Here is a 19,247-nt window from a genome sequence, read left to right as displayed (position 1 = left end):
ATATGATTTTGTCAACTGGTGTTTATCCTACTCAGTGGAAAGTTGGTGTCATTATTCCTATCCATAAAAAAGGGCCGTGTAATAATCCAGGAAACTTCAGACCAATCACTTTACTCGAAGTCTCGGGTAAAATCTTTTCTAAAATTTTGTGCACTAGACTTTCTAAATGGGCTGAAAATCAAAATTTTATTATTCCGGAACAGTCAGGGTTTAGAAAAGGTTTTCAAACGGTAGATAATGTTTTTGTAATTGATACTATCATACAGAAATACTTATCATTATATAAAGGTAGACTTTATTGTGCTTTCATAGATTTGAAAGCAGCCTTCGACTCTGTTCATAGACCATCTTTATTTTATAAATTGTGGATTGGTAATGTAAAGGGGAAAATGTTTAAACTTTTGAATAATATGTATCAAAATGTGAAGTCATGTGTTTTGGTTAACAATAGATGTACTCCCTTCCTTGACTGTCCTTTTGGTGTACGGCAAGGTTGCCAGTTGTCACCTTTCCCATTTTCATTTTTTGTAAATAATATAGTACAGTTCTTGAGTGTGGATAAGCAATACTGAGTTAATTTAGACTTGCTGGATCTCTTCATACTCTTATTTGCAGATGACATTATCCTATTTGATAGCACTGTTCTCGGGTTACAAAATCGTTTAGATAAGTTGGTGGATTATTGCAATAAGTGGCAATTAAGAGTTAATTCTACCAAGAGTAAAATCATTATTTTTCGTAAGGCAGGTAGGCTTAAAAGCTATGAAAAGTTTTTTCTTAATGGCAGCCCTCTTGAGATAGTCCCCAGTTATAAATATCTTGGAGTACATTTTTCTAGCTCGGGTTCCTGGTATAAAACTCAAAAGATATTATCCCAACAAGCTTGGAAGGTAATATTATTGTTACAATCACATATGTACAATTTTCACAAACTTCCCCTGAAAATGTTACTTCGTATTTTTGATGTTAAAGTACTGCCCATATTATTATATGGCTCAGAGATAAGTGGATTTCATCCCACTAAAGATATTGTAAATGTTCATTATAAATTCTGCAAGCTTATTTTGAAACTGAGAAGAACTGTTCCTAATATTGTAGCAAGAGCTGAACTTGGGAGATACTCGTTAAAAGTAAACCAACATCTGAAAATTATTAAATACTGGCTGCGTTTATTAACTCAGAACGAAAACAGTATATTATATCACACGTATGTGTACCAGTTTGACCGGGCAGAAAAGGGTATAGATTGCTGGGCACTGAAAGTTAAAAATCTGTTGTTTTCCTTTGGATATGGTGAAATTTGGAATAGACAATCAGTTTTTTGTATCCATTCATTTATATCCGCTTTTAGAACAAGATGTATTGATATTGATAACCAGTGTCTCTTTGAAACTTTTGACAAATTATCTTCATTATATTTGTATAAAACAATTAAGCTATCAAATGAATATGAAAATTATTTAAGTGTTGTGAAAATTGCTGCATTTAGGATTATTCTCTCACAGTTTCGCACGTCGAGCAGTGATCTTATGGTATCACAGGGTAGAAAGTTAGGTATTCCAAAGTGTGAAAGACTTTGTCCATTTTGTATCATTCCAAGAGTAGAAACAGAATACCATGTTTGTTTAGTTTGTCCGTTTTATGACGATCTTAGAAGAAACTTTCTGCCAAGTTATTATTATACATCTCCATCAGAGCATAAATGTAAGGTTGTATTTACCACCAGTAATGCTTTCACAATCAATAATCTTGCCAAGTTTGCATTCTTTGCTCTTAAAATGAGGAGCAAGCAGTTGTCCATTGTATAAACTACTAATTCTACCACCATATGTATATGGTCTCAGATACCCTTGTACGGATTAGTATTGATATTATTACATGCACTTGTGGCGCAACATGTTTGAATGCTTGAATATATATATTGTAAAATGGGCCTGTGGCCTGATTTACTGAAATAAACCACCACCTTAAGTAAAAACTGCATCGCTATTTGTGTAAGTATGTACTCTTAGATTAGGAACTCTTGGAACACAGGGACGATAATTGGCCTTCTGGGTCGGATTCCAGCCTCGGGAAAATGGATCCTGACAGTCTGGGCCGATAACCTCCTCAAACCAGGGATGCGACCTCTCCGTTGCTGTGGCATTTCGGTGATGTAGGTGGAACAGTCGAATGTAGCGATCCTGTGCAGGGGTGGTAACCCTTGGTCGGTCGGTTCTCGGGCGGTCTGCAGTGGAATTGAACTGTGTGTATCGGTCACAAAGGCGGCAAATGGTTTCCCGTGGTGGACGTTGAAGTGGCGTGCAACAGAAGACTGCGATTCCCCTCTTTGGATACGTTGTATGGCGATGTTCCGATCGGCAGCGCTGAGTGTCGGCATTTTCGAACAAAATGTTGACAATTGAATTACAATTTATTGGCTTATGCTTGCCTTTTTATAGCCACTACCGCGAGTTACAAATGCCGTAACATGCACGTGCATGTTGCTTAACTGTTTTCCTCCATGACATGTTTGAACAAGTGTGAAAACCATGCCGTTTAAGACGTTCCAAATCGACAATGGCTGCGTTTTGACGCACCATTTGTCGAATATCAGTCCATCAACATTTTCCAATAACATATATCCAATTCATATACCGGATTTGTGTAGTCAGGTTCAATGAACTGCATACTACCTGACCGTTTCTTTTTTTGAAGAGTGTAAGTGTCTTTTGTGTAAATACTATTTCTCGGGTATATAATTTACTGCCCGATTGTTCCAGGTAGTAAATCTTTAGTAAGCAGACAAGCCAAATGTTGTTGGAATCACGTGATCCAAGCCTGATAACGCCTCAGACCATATAGCCACCAGTGCTTCTGATTAACTGCAAAAATGCACGAATGGAGATGTGTGAAAACAAGAAAATATTGACGCATATATGTAAGCTAAAACTCACTCTCTACAACCTTAGAACGAATGTGTTGGAAGATTTAATATTTGAGAAGCGGTCGGATAGCCTAGTGGTTAAAGAGCTCGCTCGTCACGCGGGTTCGATTCCCGACATGAATACAATGTTTGAAGCCAATTTCTGATGTCCCCCGACGTGATATTGCTGGAATATTGCTAAAAGCGGCGTAAAATCAAACTCACTCACTTATTTAATATTAGACGTAATCGAACTTTTCCTTCAAATATATTTTCAATATATCACCAACAAAGTGCACATTCCAAAATGTCGGATAATTAAACTTTGTGATATCGCATTATCAAACTATCCCAGGTAATAAGCTTTGACATTATTTTTTTTTCGCATTGATAAATGTTACATTTGCAGAAAATAAAAGAAATTAGTTTTGTAAAACATTTTTTTATTACATGATAAGCAAAACAGTGAAAGCAAAATGTTCCATCACTTTTTCATAGATTTAAAATGTTAAATATGAGATCTCACTTTATTGTCTCACCTTATAATTAGTGTCTCACCTCTGTGTGGTTCCTAAGCGTGAAGTATTCGGATGACTTACACTAAACTACGGTTATAAAGGACTCAAAGGGACCACTAATTTTAGTTTGTTAAAACCGTAGTTCGTTATAAGCATATATACAGCAGAACTATAGCAAATAGTCGGGACAAAAAATAAGTTCGTTATATCCGTCAGTTCGTTATAAGCGTGTCGTTATAAACGTAGTTAAATGTATACTCAACAACAAAAGTTCATGTGACACCAATTTTTTAGTGTATTTTTCAAACAAGTAAAGTATAGTTTTCAGTATTGTAGTACATGTATTGAATCAAGTCACCAAAACGCAACCGCTACAGAAAAGCATGCATTCCATGCAAAAGTTGACTTTTATGCAAACCCCATGCATGTCACCATGAATGGGTATAAAAACATGTGCGTTAACGGGATTCCATATGCATTGTTTAGCATCGTGCTGACAACAACAACTCAGAAAAACAAAAAAATTACGCAATTATTCAACATTACGAAATGCCACGCCTGTCTGAAAATGAGCGTCTGCGAGCCATTGGTATGCTTGAAGCAGGATCGTGTCAACGTGATTTTGCAAGACAATTTAACGTCCACAGAAACACTATTTTGTGTTTATGGCAACGTTGGCAACAGACGAATGCAGTAAGAGACCATCCTCGGAGTGGAAGACCACGTGAACCAATAATCGACAAGACAACTGGATTCGAACAACACTTACGAAATCGATTCCAGCCAGCAACACTGACTGCAAGAACCACCCCTGGCCTTCGACGAATATCTTCACAAACCGTACGTAGCCGCCTCAGATGTGCAGGGATTGTCGCCAGACTACCCGCTAGACGTCCCATTTTGACAGGAAACCACCGTCAAGCACGTCTACAGTGGTGCAGAAAGCTGGACGGCCATGCAGTGGGGACAAGTTCTATTCACTGACGTGTCTTGTTTTCATCTCAGCCACAGCGATTGACGGATTCGAGTGTACCGATGTCGAGGTGAACGTTACGTCCATCATTGTGTCATGGAAGCAGATCGGTTCGGGGGCGGCAGCGTTATGGTATGGGGTTGGTTTACAGCAAGACAGAGCACCCGTTTGATAGTGGTAGAGGGAAATCTCAATGGACAGCTCTTCCGCGACGAGATCATCGGCCCTGTTCTTCTACCGTTTTTGCGTCGTCATGTCCCAGGCATTACCTTTCAACATGACAACGCCCGGCCATTATTGCTCGACTTGGTCAGGATTCTCTTCAACAGAACAACGTGAATGTCATCCCCTGGCCGACTCGCTCCCCTGATCTCTCCCCAATCGAGCACATGTGTTATGAGATGGATCGGCGCCTTCGACGCCAACCACGTGTCCTACAGACACTCCAGGAACTTCGAAACATGCTCCAGCAGATACGGACAGATATCCCACAGAACTTTGTGCGATGCCTGGTCCATTCAATGAGACGAAGATGTGTTGATTGCATCGCAACCAGAGGTGGACATGCTATTGATTTGCAAATTGACATTTTGGCATGTTGATGATTTTTTATGAAATCACGCATTTTCTGAAGTCAGTATGGCAAATTAAACCATTTGAACACTTACAGGAGTCTTTTATCTGTTGCAAACCGAAATTGTTTCAGATTTGTTAAAAAACATAACTTTGAATAAAATCTTATTCAATGTCGCAGGAACTTATATCGAATGTGTTACAAGATATTAGATGGATACTGATCATTGCTTGTTTTGAAGGATCATGCACGAAGCGAAGGATGCTATATCAGAACCAATATATAACAACGTGTACTGATCGACCATCTAATTGCTTAAATGCAGATACATCAAGAAAATAATTAAATTCGGTCCAATAATACAAACAGTACAAAAATACAACAGATGTTCACATTGTTGTATACAGAAATTGATCTGAAACCGATATTTCTCTCTAAAAAAGTACAAAATACATGGTGGCAAACATGGCAATGAAAAAGGACGAAGAACACAGCCTTGCCGAACCTCCAACTTGTGCTGTGTAGCAAGAGTCGAACGAAATCTCGTTCATGTTGGTGAAACCACAGTTATATTCAGCTCGACACTTCTCGTCACAGGCATTCACTGTTGTCTCTCCATTAGCAAGGACGGTGTTGTATCTGATATACTTATCCAGAAGGGACTTGTCAGCCTTGAATGCCTTTATAATATTATCAACGGAGACTGCCGAGAGATCAGACTGTCCATACTCCTCGCTGGCTTTGTATTCAATTTTCCAGTCTGATGCATTGTTTCTGTTGCTGTCCGTCAGGTTCATGTAATACTGGTGGATGTCAAGTGGGACTCCGGTTTGCTGGTTGTACTTGATGAGTCTAATGGCTGGGTTGTGAGGATCCCCGGATTTTTCTGGAATTTTGTAACGCCAGGGGGTGATTGATGGAGCCATGAACATAGGCACACCTGGACTCCCTGAAATATACCAAGAAAATCCATCCAGAGCGAACCATTATGCTATCTGCTTTATCTAATCAATGGATAATAGTGCCAAGAGCTTAAAATATAATTCTTCTTTTATAATTGCACGTGGATATGGAGCTTCTAACATCGCCCGGGATCAAATTCCACCTTTTCTAATACACCATTGAGCAGATCTCATACTTCACATTCTACGCTTTCGGTTTCAAATTCAAGACAAGACATTTGACAAGAGGGATGACTTTAACTTTCCAATAGTCAACTTTCCCTTAATCACAAGGCTGAGCAATATTCAAGCAACTCCAGCCTTTGGTGTCTACATTTCTCAACCTTTTGAGATACAATTCAGTATGCTCTTTCTACCAAGATTGCAAAGAGCACCATAAGACTCTTACTGAGAAGTTGTTAGATCACGATTACATTCAACAGTTTAATGGTATATATGAGGAGGACATTTCCAAATTTGACGCATCAGTGACAAAATATATGTCCAATGCAATTCCCTATTAAAAACCATATGTTCCTGTGTTTGTTTCTGGTGAACAGTTGACTTGCCTTTGCATGTGTTTGTGACGGGTGCCACCAGGAAGGATACGCTCACCTTTTCGCGAATACCTAGTATCATAACTATTTGATAGTGATTGTGGATGTTGAGGACATATATAGTAGATGCCTGGAACCTGTCTCTTGTGCATCCCTCCTTCCGAAGCATCATGACCATAATATCCCTCCGTATTTATATCCTTCGATATTATAGAAGTATAATTCATTATCTTCGAAGATAGCAGTTAACAACCAATGACATTGGCAGTTTGCTACCCACCATCATTCTTCTGCAAGAGCTTGAATCCGTCGTAGTGGTCGTGACCGAAGAACATGCCCACGATGATGTCGGAGAATGTACGGCTGATATCGAGAAAGCGTGTGTTGTAATGGGTGTAAAAACGCTTGACCTTCCCAGGAACGTGGATGCCTGGAGGGACGTGGGCGGTCAACAACACCTTCAACATGGAAAGCAGTAAAGTAAGTGAGTGTGGTTTCTTCAACTACGTTAATGTTCATTATTTGTGTTTAAATACCAAAATAACAAAACAGTGTTGGCACTATGAAACCTTAGTTTCAGGAGTCCGTTAACCTAAATACGATGTCCGACTTTGCTGTCTGCAAAATTTGTATCACATAAATTTGTATGAACACTCATCTTTTGGGTAGAATAAACCAAGAAAGCGTCCAAACACGTTCACTGACAGTATTTAGATCAAATCAGATAATCACCTAGGATTTGATGTATCTAAAATCCGAAAAATTACATATTATGTTAACAAACAGATTTATAAAAAGGCTTTCAAACAAAGGCCCTTACTTCAACATCTAATATTAATTTGAAATACACTGATTTGTTATGTAACTACCTTGTCTCCCGCATCCTTGGCGTTCTTCAGGACCTCCTCCAGCCAGGCGAACTGACCAGTAGGGTCGGTCATATCAGCGGTCAGTTTGTCCGACTTGTAGTACAGGTTTGTGTTCAGTCCTATGATCCTCAGTCCTTGGGTTGTCTTCACAGTATAGTAGGCGCCTGACATGAGATGAATTATTCAGAAAATTATGAATTCTAACGCGGCCTATAGGTTTAATGCGAACGCCAAAAGTAACGTAGAATTGACACACTGAAGAGCAAGCCTGTTGGGCTGACCAACCAAGGACCATAATCATAATGATCGCTCGGTTACCACATCATGACACAGCTAAGGGACACAACTCTTCACAGAAGCACAAACGTGCCACCTGTGAAGTCATCAGATCCAGAGAGACAACAACTCCTTAGAGCACCAATACCCCACGAATTCTGTTGGGAGAACCATATTTAAACAGGGAAGCATATCACACAGATTCAAGATGGTGCACAACAGCTGTAAACCCTGACACATTTGATCACTATGTCTCTAACGTAATGTAGTGACTGTCTACCTTTACGGAAATTTTCAACTTGATTTTGGTCACCAATCCAGTCTTCCCAAAGGTCGGCAGTGGCGTTGTACAGGAAGTGTGATGTGTCAGAGAGCTGGTCGGAAGGGAACCAGTCGTTGTTCCCCATCGTGGCGTACACCTTGACCCCCGGGAACGCCGTCTTCAAGGCATTAGTGATATTTCTGAGGATGTCCATGACGTACGTCTCACTGGAGTATTCGTCCTCTATGTGGCCCACGTTATCTCTGCAACACACAGTAGAGGTGAGGTGAAGTGACTTGAAGTGAAATTGGGTTTAACGTCGCGTCCAAGATTACTGCACTTATACAGCGATGCACGTGTGTGTGTGTGTGTGTGTGTGTGTGTGTGTGTGTGGCTGCTTGTACCAGTCTGGACTATAGCCAATTTTATAGTGCTTGCCAACTGAGATACAATGCCGCAGTTTAACATGAATACCCCACTCAGACACAATTTGCTGATTCCGAACCAACCAGTCTTTGGACTTAATGCCGAGTGCAAGGCAGCGTATCATCTTATAACGTCTTTGAGTAGACCACGGAGATGGTCACACACAGTGGAAATACAGTTAGATGGTATATGTCTGTTTTAAGACATTTGTCAAATAAGAGAATCATGTTTTCTTCAGGTGAAGGAACATGGTCCAGTGGTACCTTAGGAGAGTCATTTATAGTGATACTTTTTGGTTTTGGGAAAAGACGAAGTCATTTCTAAGGGACGGAATTCTTTAGCCTGTTTAGAGGCAATTATAACCAAGCTTGGATGCGGAAAACAGCCGTCCAGTGAAAGCGAGAGAGATTATTTAGTATTTTAGAGATATGAGCAACAGAAGAAGTCTCGTCACTTCCAATTTAAAACATATGGTGCGGCAGCGAATACATGTAGGTGCAGGGTATTTATCATTTTAGAATGGGGAAACAAATTTAAGAGGTTTGTGTTGAAGGCTTTTCTATAAAAAAAGAATTTTATTGGGACGAATTATCCGCTCGCATTATCATGATGGATGGATCAGTTGTCTAATGTGTTAACTCGTTTCTAACACAGATCTACCACATTCCGTTGTCGTGAGTTACAATTCCATGTTCATATCACTGTGTTTCTTCTTTTGAAATCACTTAAGAGAGGTGGCCATAAGCTTCGAAATTCGTCATTTTGTGTTGAGACTACTGTCTGTACCAGAGACGGTCGGGTAGCCTAGTGGTTAAAGCGTTCACTTGTAACGCTGAAGACTGCTAATCGATAGTTCGATTTCTACATTCCTACATGTTGTCAAGCTTGGTTTGTCCACACCAATAGTGGTAAAAGTTTTTAACCTACGTCATTAACGCCTATTGACCAATACGTATGGAATCGAACCGGATCTTCAACATATCAAGCGAACGCCTTAACCACAAGGCTACTCAACCATCATCATGCTGACGAGGGGCGGTGGGGTAGCCTAGTGGTTAAAACGTTCGTTTCTCACGCCGAAGACCTGGGTTCGATTCCCGACATGGGTACTATGTGTGAAGCCCATTTCTGGTGTCCCCCGCCATGATATTGCTGGAATATTGCTAAAAGCAGTGTAAAACCATACTCACTCACTCACTCACTTGTCGCGTTAGAATCAGAAACTCTCTAATGTTGTAAGCTTTCCACATTTCCCATGCACACCGTGACATCCATGTACCATTAGAACGGCAAACATATTTTTGATTGAAGCCCTTTGAATGCATTATGTGTTTACCCAGTCCACAGGATGAAATCGACGTTTCGATTGATGTTGACCATGGCGTTGATGCTGTCGTTGACGAGCCGCCAGGGGGCGTCACACCAGTAGTCGCCATAGATGCCCCGCACAGGAACTTGGTCACTGCAGGATCGCATTTCAGACCAGTACGTTGTGTCGTAATGGAGGTCTGTGATGTGCCAGAAGTAACCTTTTAGAAATAGAGACGCCATGTAACAACAACAACAACAGTAATAATAATAATAAAAAAAGTCCAAATCTAATACGGCGCCAGGACCTGATGGTATTCGAAACCTATTTTGGAAACTCTTTCCTTGTGTCCAAACACCAAAAAACGTCACTGTTTTAAATCTCTTGTGGATACAGGGGATGTTCCGTCTTGGTTGTGCAAGGGTCGAACAATACTTCTCCCAAAGAGAGGTGATTTGACTGATTCCCCAAAACGTCCGCCCTGTTACTTGTCTGAATACGCAATACAAAATATTTACAGGATGTCTTACAGATATTGTGTCATCATACTGTGCATCCAATGACATTATTTACATGGAGCAGAAAGGAGCCAGAAAGGGATGTTGGGGTTGTAAGGATCAGTTGCTAGTTCAGAAAATGATCCTTGAAGAGGCTAAATCTTACCACTGTAACCTCTCAATGTGTTGGATAGACTACAGAAAAGCTTATGATTCTGTACCTCACGGATGGATTTTGAAGTCACTGGAATGTATTGACCTCCCCGAGCGACTACTTGTTTTACTCAAGTTTTTTTTATGAATTGCTGGTCAACTCAACTTGAGATGTATTCGCTGGGGCAGGTGGTGACTTCGGAACCCATTTCTATAAGAAGAGGGATATTTCAGGGCGATTCTTTCGGACCTTTGCTTTTTCTGTTTGTCATTAAATCCTTTTAGCTTTTTAGGAAGGTTAGCATCCTGGACCTCCTCAGCACAGATCCCCAACACCCCTTTACTCACCTCCTTCACATGGATGACCTTGAACTTATTGCAAATAACTCACTCACAAAACATATTCTGCTTGTCAAGTCATTTTCTAATGATATCGGCATGCCCTTTGGACTCCACAAATTCAACATTCTTCATTTGAACTGTGGCAAGGTAGAAGAGGGAGGATCAGTCAGTTTACTTGGAGGGGGAGTTATTGACCACCTGTGGAAGGTCAGGCCTAAACGTACCTAGGGGTGCAGATAAGGGAGAAACTCCAGAATGGAAGAGTTATTGAGAATAAGAATAAGAAAAGTTCCTCAGCTTTCTCCATGCTATTAGGAGGACTTCGTGTTTGAACACTTTAATTGAACACTTCCTGCTGAACGCGTTGTGCGGAAAAAAACTATAAATAGTAGTGACGTAAGGTATTCAAATAGATGACCAGGTATTGAATGTCAAATCGACCTTCTCCTCGTCTCCAGTGATGTACAACGAAGAACCGTTACTTATATGTTTTTGAGGACGATTCACGAGCGTATCTTTTGATTATATCGGACCAATAAGGATTGAAGAGTAGTCTCCCTTTGACCCTTAACGGTTGTAACTTTGACATGACATGTGCGATAAAGATAACAGATAGTAAAAAGGATTTCGGCTTATAAAAATTCGTTATGGTGTCTATATTTGCCGTATTCGGTGTCATATTAGGTTAGCAGAATATGATATTGGGCTCGATTTACGCATCACCCAATATTTCTTTTCTGCTAACCTAATATGACATCATATACGGCAAATAAAGACGCCATAACTAATAATATGCCGCAAATTTGAAGATTGAGATCGGTCATTGTCTGATACGAGCAAGGATGTACGCTATCAGGTCAGGATGACACACAGTATCTGGGGGTGAAATTTGTAAAGGTAAGGTTTGTTTGGTTGTTTGTTTGTTGTTTAAAGTCTCACTTAGCAATATTCCCGCTATATGACGGCGGTCTGTAAATATTCGAGTATGGACCACACAATCCAGTGATTGACATATGGGCATCGTTCCATGGGATACCATGACATGCATCAACTCAGTCAGCAAGCTTGACCACCCGATCCCGTTAGTCGCCTCTTACGACAAGCATAGTCGCCGTTTACGGCAAGCATGGGTTGCTGAAGACCTATTCTACCCCGGATCTTCACGGGTCGTGAAGGTAAGGTATATCACACACTACACTGTATGTCAAAATAGCTTGTCAATATTAACCGACAAAGATGGCTGTAGTCGTTTTGACATTGAACCTGAAGTAAATACCAAAAGATAAATATTTACGTAAACATGAAGACTCTCTAAATCTTACAAACATTACAGAAAAGATGTCGCTATATGCTTGAGCAAACACAGACGTGGGCGCGAAAAGTTGGGTTGACAACAACACGCCTTGGGAGACATCCCCACATAGGATCATCAACAGTTCGTGCCAACCTGTGAAGATCCCGTAGAGAATCATCTACGTGAGTGAGTTATAAAGTAGCGTCGCATCGGTAATATAATATGTCAGTCATAACGTGACGAGAATAGGTTATGCACGAATTTCATTAACTGTGCACAGTGAATCGGCGTCTATGCTAGATTTACTGTAACATCAGGGCTTACTACAATCATACAAATTGTGAATGGACGCAAATAATTGACATTCCGATTCCTGTGGGACGCAAACATGTTTGGCTGTTAGAATATGTTTATCAGTAATATTTATCAACATTGAATATAGCATAGAATTTACAATGCTATGTTGTAAATGGTTGATCTACTTAAGGTCCCCATATATAATATACCTGAATTTTCTGAGCCTGTGCACGATATGACATAATTAAATTTTCTTGTGAATCAAGTCAAGCTGCCTGCACAGGGGCTAGCAATATTCCAGCTATATGACTGCGGTCTGTAAATAATCGAGTCTTGACCAGACAAACCATCCAGTGATGGACATCATGAGCATCGATCAACGCAGTTGGGATACGATGACATGCGTGAACCAACTCAGCGAGTCAGATCACCCGATCACGTTAGTCGCCTCTTACGACAATCATGGGTTGCTGAAGACCTATTCTACCCCGGCTCTTTTTCGGGTCACACGGCTATGAACATTACGATTACACCATCTTTTGTGATAAAGTTTCCAGTTTTCTCGAAGCCGTAGCCGTAATGTTCATGCCCTTGCACAAATACATGCATTAAAACTCCAACACAGGCCAAGGGTTCTTACCCATCTTATTTCATGTTATCCTATGTAATGCCACCTTTGCCTGTGGTATTGTAGATATCTTACGATCTCGTAATAACCACTTGGGAGGTTTTACTTTTTGCAAATCAGACCTGGTATGCAACCTCACATATCGTATTAAGTTTTGTAATAACCACTGTTTTCCCACTGAGTCACTGGGGCAGAGGGTGAAAGAATGTTCAAGTTTAGATGTCATGACTTAGTTTTGTCTCTGCTGCACGTGTTTCATCTCTCGCACGCTTTGATCGAATTTCTTTTATACTGCTACATACTGTATTGTTTCACTATAAGATATATCGATTGATACTTCTATTTTGACATTTTTAATATTTGGTATATTAATTTTTTATTCAAAGAAATACATTCAGTTCAGCTTGGTATTTTAAATATTTAACTTTTGTTCTTTTTGCGACATTTTTGGTATTTTTGGTTTTTTCCTGGTTGAAATTCCGTGTCAGAATGCTCAGGGTATCGTCCTGATTTTAAAGTTACTTCCTGTCATTCAATACCGCGTGTTCTCTCAAGACAGACATGTATGCGTTCAAAAGGAAATCAAAGAAGATTTAAAAGGAATCGCAAATAATTTCTTATGGGGTGGAAAATCCATACTATTTGTAAGTTTTTATTTTGTCATTTATTTATTTTAAAATTTATTATTTCATCATAAAATTTCAGTATTTATAAATGTAAACAAAGGATGTTTGTTTATTTTACAGGTACAAGGTATAATATTTGGGTATAAATTAAAGTTTAATTTAAAGGTGCATTCTCACTATTACATTGATAATTTAAAGGGATATTTATTGTTTGTTAATTTGATTTATTTTTAATTATTTTGTTTGTTTGTTTACATTTTTACTGACAGTTATTGTTTATTTATTTTTGCTTGTACCGGTTTAACTGTGTACAGAAATAAATCATTTATCACCCACATCGATGTTCTTATTTGTTCTATTATTTCGTGCATTTAGACGGTTTATAATTGAGTTAAAGCACTCATCCGCGAAGATTACTTATTACTTCCTCGACAACCACCTCGGAGTCGTGCTTTATCCTTGACATGTAAAGGACATGAATGTGACAAGCTTCAGATTCAGATTTTACGACCAATACACGATGTGCATGTGTTTACAAGTTTGGAACAACATAAGCGGCCATTACTGTCACCACTGACAGATTGTGAAACTCTCAAATGCATCGAAATAAAAGTGACATGATTACAAAACAATGCAATAGTTTGCATCAGTTATTATTTGACTTCAATGTTCCATCCATATAGTATGTTCACTCCATTTTTTCTACACAATGAGTTAGTGTACATATCCTTTTCCGATTGGTTTTGTTGTTGTTGTTTAACGCGGCACTCCGCAGCATACCAGCTTGATGACGAAGGCCTATAAATAACTATTATGACCAACGCCGTCGGGGTACGATGACACGCTTTTAACCAAGTCACAGAGCCTGACCATCGAATCTGTTTTGTCGCCTCTTACCAGCATAGGTTGATGAGGTCCACATAGCTCCTTTTCAGAATTTAAATAATGGTATGTACAAGATTCAAGACATGTTTGACGTGTCATCACTTTGTATACAATGTCATTATGACAGATACATTATCTCACCTTCTTGTGCATATGCACATGTTGGATGTAGCAGAAATAGAGTGAAAACTTTCACCCAGGTGACATACTGCATTTTCTTCGCGTTACCTGCTCAAACAACTATGTTATTTCGTCTTCAGTTTGTCCTCTGTTCGGTCACGTGAAAGTCCGCCGCGTGCCGTGTGCAAAGAACATTCTGCTCGCGGCATGAAATACTCACAAAAAACCCCAAAGTTGTCTTCTCTTATTGCCTACAGTGCACTTTGTCTGCAGTGTTATCAAAATAACTTCATGTTTCAGGGCACACAACAGCAAAAGCTACATCCCTAAACCGTAATGAACTTATCCATGCAACAAGAAAGGAATAACTTTAGGCTTGAAGTAGACTCGTGGTTTATTTCATATATTTGAACATAATAAAAAGTGGATGAGAAATATTTCTCACAATTTAAAATCCAAGATTTGATCCCCAAATAATCTTATTGGACACATACACACATATATTACAATTGACATAAAAAATCCTTACAATGAAAATATGAAATCCATGCCAACCCTTATAATACTTGTAATACTACTAATACCAGTCCATTTTTAGCAGTCGCTCAGCAGCATCAGGGAACTGGAGTGGACTCACTAAACGGATCTGTAGATGTTTCTTGAGCCTGACGGTACGTTGCTCCAGTTCACGGTCGTCCTCTTTCATGGTGGGGGTCGGGCACCATGGAGGTACCACGCCAGCTTGTTTTGTTCTGATTTCAGGGTCCTGACCAAGGCAAAGATGTTGGGATGCGCACTTTGAACAGTTCTGTTAAGGTGAGCATGCCATCCTTCCAGGTGGTTGTTTGTGTGCGGTCCGACGTTGTCATGGTGATTCCATATTCCAGGGGGGAATCGTGCTGCATCATTAACCCAATCGGTCACTATAAAATCATTGAAGGGGATAGCTGGGGGAACATGTGGCATTTTATCCATGGCATCGACCCAGGTGTCTTGTACCGAACAGCGACAGCAAGGGTAAAGCGGTGGCACGTCTCACCAAACGGTTCGGGTCTTGATCCCCCTGGTAGGCATGTGTCATGCCCAGTCGTTGTGTCATCTTGGAACCCACAAAGGGGATAAGAGTTAATTGTCCCATTCTTGCATATGTGATCCAGCTGCTGAAGAAGTTGAAGTTGGTCATATGAGGCAAAGCAGAGAATATGGTCATCACTTCCATCGTTGACACAGAGAAAGCTCTTGTTGTCTGCAGTAAAGTTTTTTTGTCCAATGGATGGGAAGGTCAACCGCTGCAGGGGAACGCGGCAGGACTGGGATATTCTTCTGTCATCTCCTATACAAGCCAGGGCGCAAGGTCTGATGTGACTGGAGAACAGCAGCATCTTCCCGGTCCAATCTTGATACATCTTTATCACATATGCGGGAACATGCAGGGACTCAGTGTCCACACGCTGACGCAGGGTACACAGAAATCTTGTTTCTTTGTCATTTTCTGGCGGATGAATGTGCGGAGAATCGTTCCTAACAAATGCACGAACAGTGGTGCATTTGCCAGGACAGCCAAAAGTAACACACTTATGCATATGCATTTAAGTCGTCTGTTGTTCAGTCTATACCTGAAGATGTCAAGTAAGACCTCTCTCACAACTCGCTTTGATTCAACGAGCTCGACACGCTGTGGGTTAGCCATCGTCAAACTAGAAAACCATTCATTTTGTTGTTGCCTTAATTAAGTGTTTAAGAGGTCGGCTTCTGCCTAAGCAATTTCGGCTGAACCTCTCCCTCTTTGGAACTCTTGTGTGAGTAGGTTACACATATCTATTGCGAGTTTTGTTATTCATAGAATTTCTGTTTTTGTATTGATATTATTTCTGTTTTCGAATATTGATATAGTTTTATTATTAGAGTCAGTTTGGCCCTCGCTAGTGCATCTCTTGGCGTAAGAGATCTACGACAGATAGCGGATCTAACTGCAATTCTTGTTTCAATCTAGCCCGGGTTGGGGCATGGTCTTGACATTCCAGCAACAAGCGAGCAATGATTTAAATATGACTGCAAGATGGACAAACCTTGTCATGGCGCTTATTGTGACCGAGTCTGAGGCGTGAGATGGTAATTTCAACTTTCCTTTCATTTGAGTATGAGTATAGCTTTTGGTGGGTCTTGGGTTGAAATGTGTACAGCCATCTGCCGATCTTACTTGCGTCCCACTGGGCTTGCCATCTCTGGGATATGGAAGCTTTGATTTTGCTTTATATCATTAGTTTACTTAAGGGAACAGGCTGTATTTTCGCTTTATGTTGCGCTAGCTTTGCCAGTGTGTCTGCTCTTTTCATTTCATTGAATATCTGCTGAAGACCTATTCTATCCTGGATCTTCACGGATTAACAGGATGTGATGGGGGTTTAGCGTCGCGTCCAAGATTATTGCAGTTATATAGCGACGTGCATGTACGTGTGTGTGGCTGCTTGTACTAGTCCGGACTGATGCCGTTTTATAGTGCTAGCTCACTGAGATACCATTCCGCAGTTTAACATGAATACCCCACTCAAACACAGTATACTGACTCCGAGCCGACCAGTCCTTGTTTTAGCCCCGTAATGCCGAGCGCCAGACAGGGTAACAACAAGTACCATCTTTTAACGTCTTTTGGTATGACGCGGGTGGACGCTCTTCCACTAGACCACGGAGGCAGTCGGTTAGCAGGATGTGTTGTAACATGATGACAGAATGTAAATATATTTCCGCCCCTTCAACATTGTGCGGTGTGCCTCCATGCGTGTCTGTTATCTTTTTGTCATACTGTGTGGCAGGTGTACGGTCCCGCGTCCTTGCATTTAGACATAATATCCGTCACATCACGCTGTCCCAGCTTTGAAACAAAAACAAAAACACTATCACTGTGATTGGCTTCTACCGATAATAAATGTACAGTTGGTGTAAAATGTAACCATTAACGTATTGTTACCTGTTTCCAAGTTGAAAAGCCAAGGTTAACCCGAACAGTGGCAAGCCCAGGAATACATGTAAATTGTAATTAAGTATATAACAAAAGAGCGGAAGATCCGGTTGGATACCCGGCCGCGTCATTCCAAAAAGACGTTAAAAGATGGTATTTGTTGTTACCCTGTCTGGAGCTCGGTATAAAGGGGCTAAAACAAGGACTGGTCGGATCGGAGGCAGTATACTGTCTCTGAGTGGGGTATTCATGTTAAACTGCGGCATGGTATCTCAGTTAGCTGGCACTAAAAGCTGGCATCAGTCCGGACTTGTACAATCAGCCATGAACGTCGCTACATAAGTTTATAACGCGACGTTAAACCCTATTTCACCTCACCTCATTGAGTAATTAACAACACATATTGAAATACACAGGATTGGGTTACAAAAAAAGTTAATTCAATGGGTCAAAATATGTGACAGCAATTTTTAAAAGGCCCAATTACTTTAGACAGAGCACTCACGATTGTCCAGAATTTGCCACAGTCGAATATCACCAGTCAGGAAACAGTGTTGGAAGTAGGCAGACAAATCGATGTTTTAAATTTGTATGCGTCCGCACTGGACAAGAAGACAAAAGGATAGCATTCCCAGGCTCAGCATGTAGATTCAAAGTGTTAATGATCAGCCCTGCACAGGGCACCGGAGATCAACAACAAATTTCCAGGGTCGATTAATCAGAAACCAGGCCCTAAGATATCGAGCACAAACAGCCAATCAAATCGTTGTCCACTCTTGCCAGGCCATAGGTGTTCACTTTACTGACCAGACCAAATTAGAAATCGTCTGCATGCTGGGCGACTGTTTGCTGTACATGTACGACACTTTCTGGCCAGACGCCAAAGGTGTTTAGGGGGTAGATAAAACTGGGGTATTGGCCGATGGTCTCATGAAAAGTATTCGGATGAAACCAGATTCACTTTGGACTTCCTGGATAGGAGCGGAGGTGTCTGGAGGCGTCCTAATGAACGCCATGCCGATTACCTCCGAGCGTACTTGGCTCAGCTTTTCTTATTCCGTTTCTGATCCAGTGTAGGCTTAACAAATGACGGACTTTTCTAAACAAACGCACTTATTCTGAAATAAGAAAAAAAGGCCTAATATAATGCAAGCCTTAAGGGATTTATACATATTATTGTTGTGCATAATTATATAGCTATACTACAGTGAGTGAGTTGGGTTTAACGCTGCTTTTAACAGTATTCCAGTTAGATCACGGCGTGTTTGATTAATGTTGGAGGAAAGCCTGAAGTGATGCATGTCTCGGACGTTTACCACTTCGGTGAAACCCTCGAGCACGGGTATGGTGCTGACAAACCTCGAAACAAAATCGGGGCGAACCGGGATTCGAACCCACAATCATAGGTTTCTGGCGTGCCCAAAGGACGCAACTCTGCGAAGCGAAACGCGGCGCCTTAGATGACTGGGCCTCCCGTGCCCCCTAGATATGAATATGTATATATGTAATGAACCTACGTTCACGTCTGGTGACATGAACATAATAAAAAAAGTAAAAACGTAATCTTTTTTTGTGTGACGGCAATAGGAGTATGGCTACAGACGGGATCTTGGATTACTTCTACATGCTTCCATATTTAATGAACAATTATTGAATTACAAGAATTGCACAATGTTTCATGAATTTGTTTTGACTGTTTCAGTTCACGTTGCAGTAAGTTCTCGCCACACTTCAATACGTAATTACATGTGTTATATTCACTGACAGACACGAGCACATGTTGCAGTGATTGTATCTATATCCTGGTACACCCGTGCTAATGACTTTCACACCTGT

General features: G+C 40.6%; 1 protein-coding gene across 1 annotated transcript; it reads right to left on the bottom strand.

The window, feature by feature from the left end:
• Positions 1–5,404: 5,404 nt before the first annotated feature.
• LOC139453131 (acid sphingomyelinase-like phosphodiesterase 3b) lies at positions 5,405–14,546 on the bottom strand. The gene is made up of 6 exons (XM_071234761.1): positions 14,474–14,546; positions 9,638–9,830; positions 7,894–8,138; positions 7,338–7,501; positions 6,749–6,926; positions 5,405–5,919 (listed from the first exon to the last, which is right to left on the bottom strand). The coding sequence occupies exons 1-6, from the start codon at positions 14,544–14,546 to the stop codon at positions 5,405–5,407; spliced, it is 1,368 nt and encodes a 455-aa protein (XP_071090862.1).
• Between the last annotated feature and the right edge of the window lie 4,701 nt (positions 14,547–19,247).

This window comes from Haliotis cracherodii, unplaced genomic scaffold (genome assembly GCF_022045235.1).
Source record: "Haliotis cracherodii isolate W230 unplaced genomic scaffold, xgHalCrac1.p SCAF_9, whole genome shotgun sequence".
Classification (NCBI taxonomy): domain Eukaryota; kingdom Metazoa; phylum Mollusca; class Gastropoda; order Lepetellida; family Haliotidae; genus Haliotis; species Haliotis cracherodii.
Note: the sequence above shows the minus strand (reverse complement) of the source record. Positions and strands in the feature narration are given on the sequence as shown.

Coding starts and splice junctions, on each gene's coding strand:
- LOC139453131 (XM_071234761.1), bottom strand. CDS start 14,546: ATGCAGTATGTCACCTGGGTGAAAGTTTTCACTCTATTTCTGCTACAT. Junction 8,139..9,637: donor GATTTCATCCTGTGGACTGG/GTAAACACATAA, acceptor TGTGTGTTGCAG/AGATAACGTGGGCCACATAG. Junction 5,920..6,748: donor GCTCTTGCAGAAGAATGATG/GTGGGTAGCAAA, acceptor GGTATATTTCAG/GGAGTCCAGGTGTGCCTATG.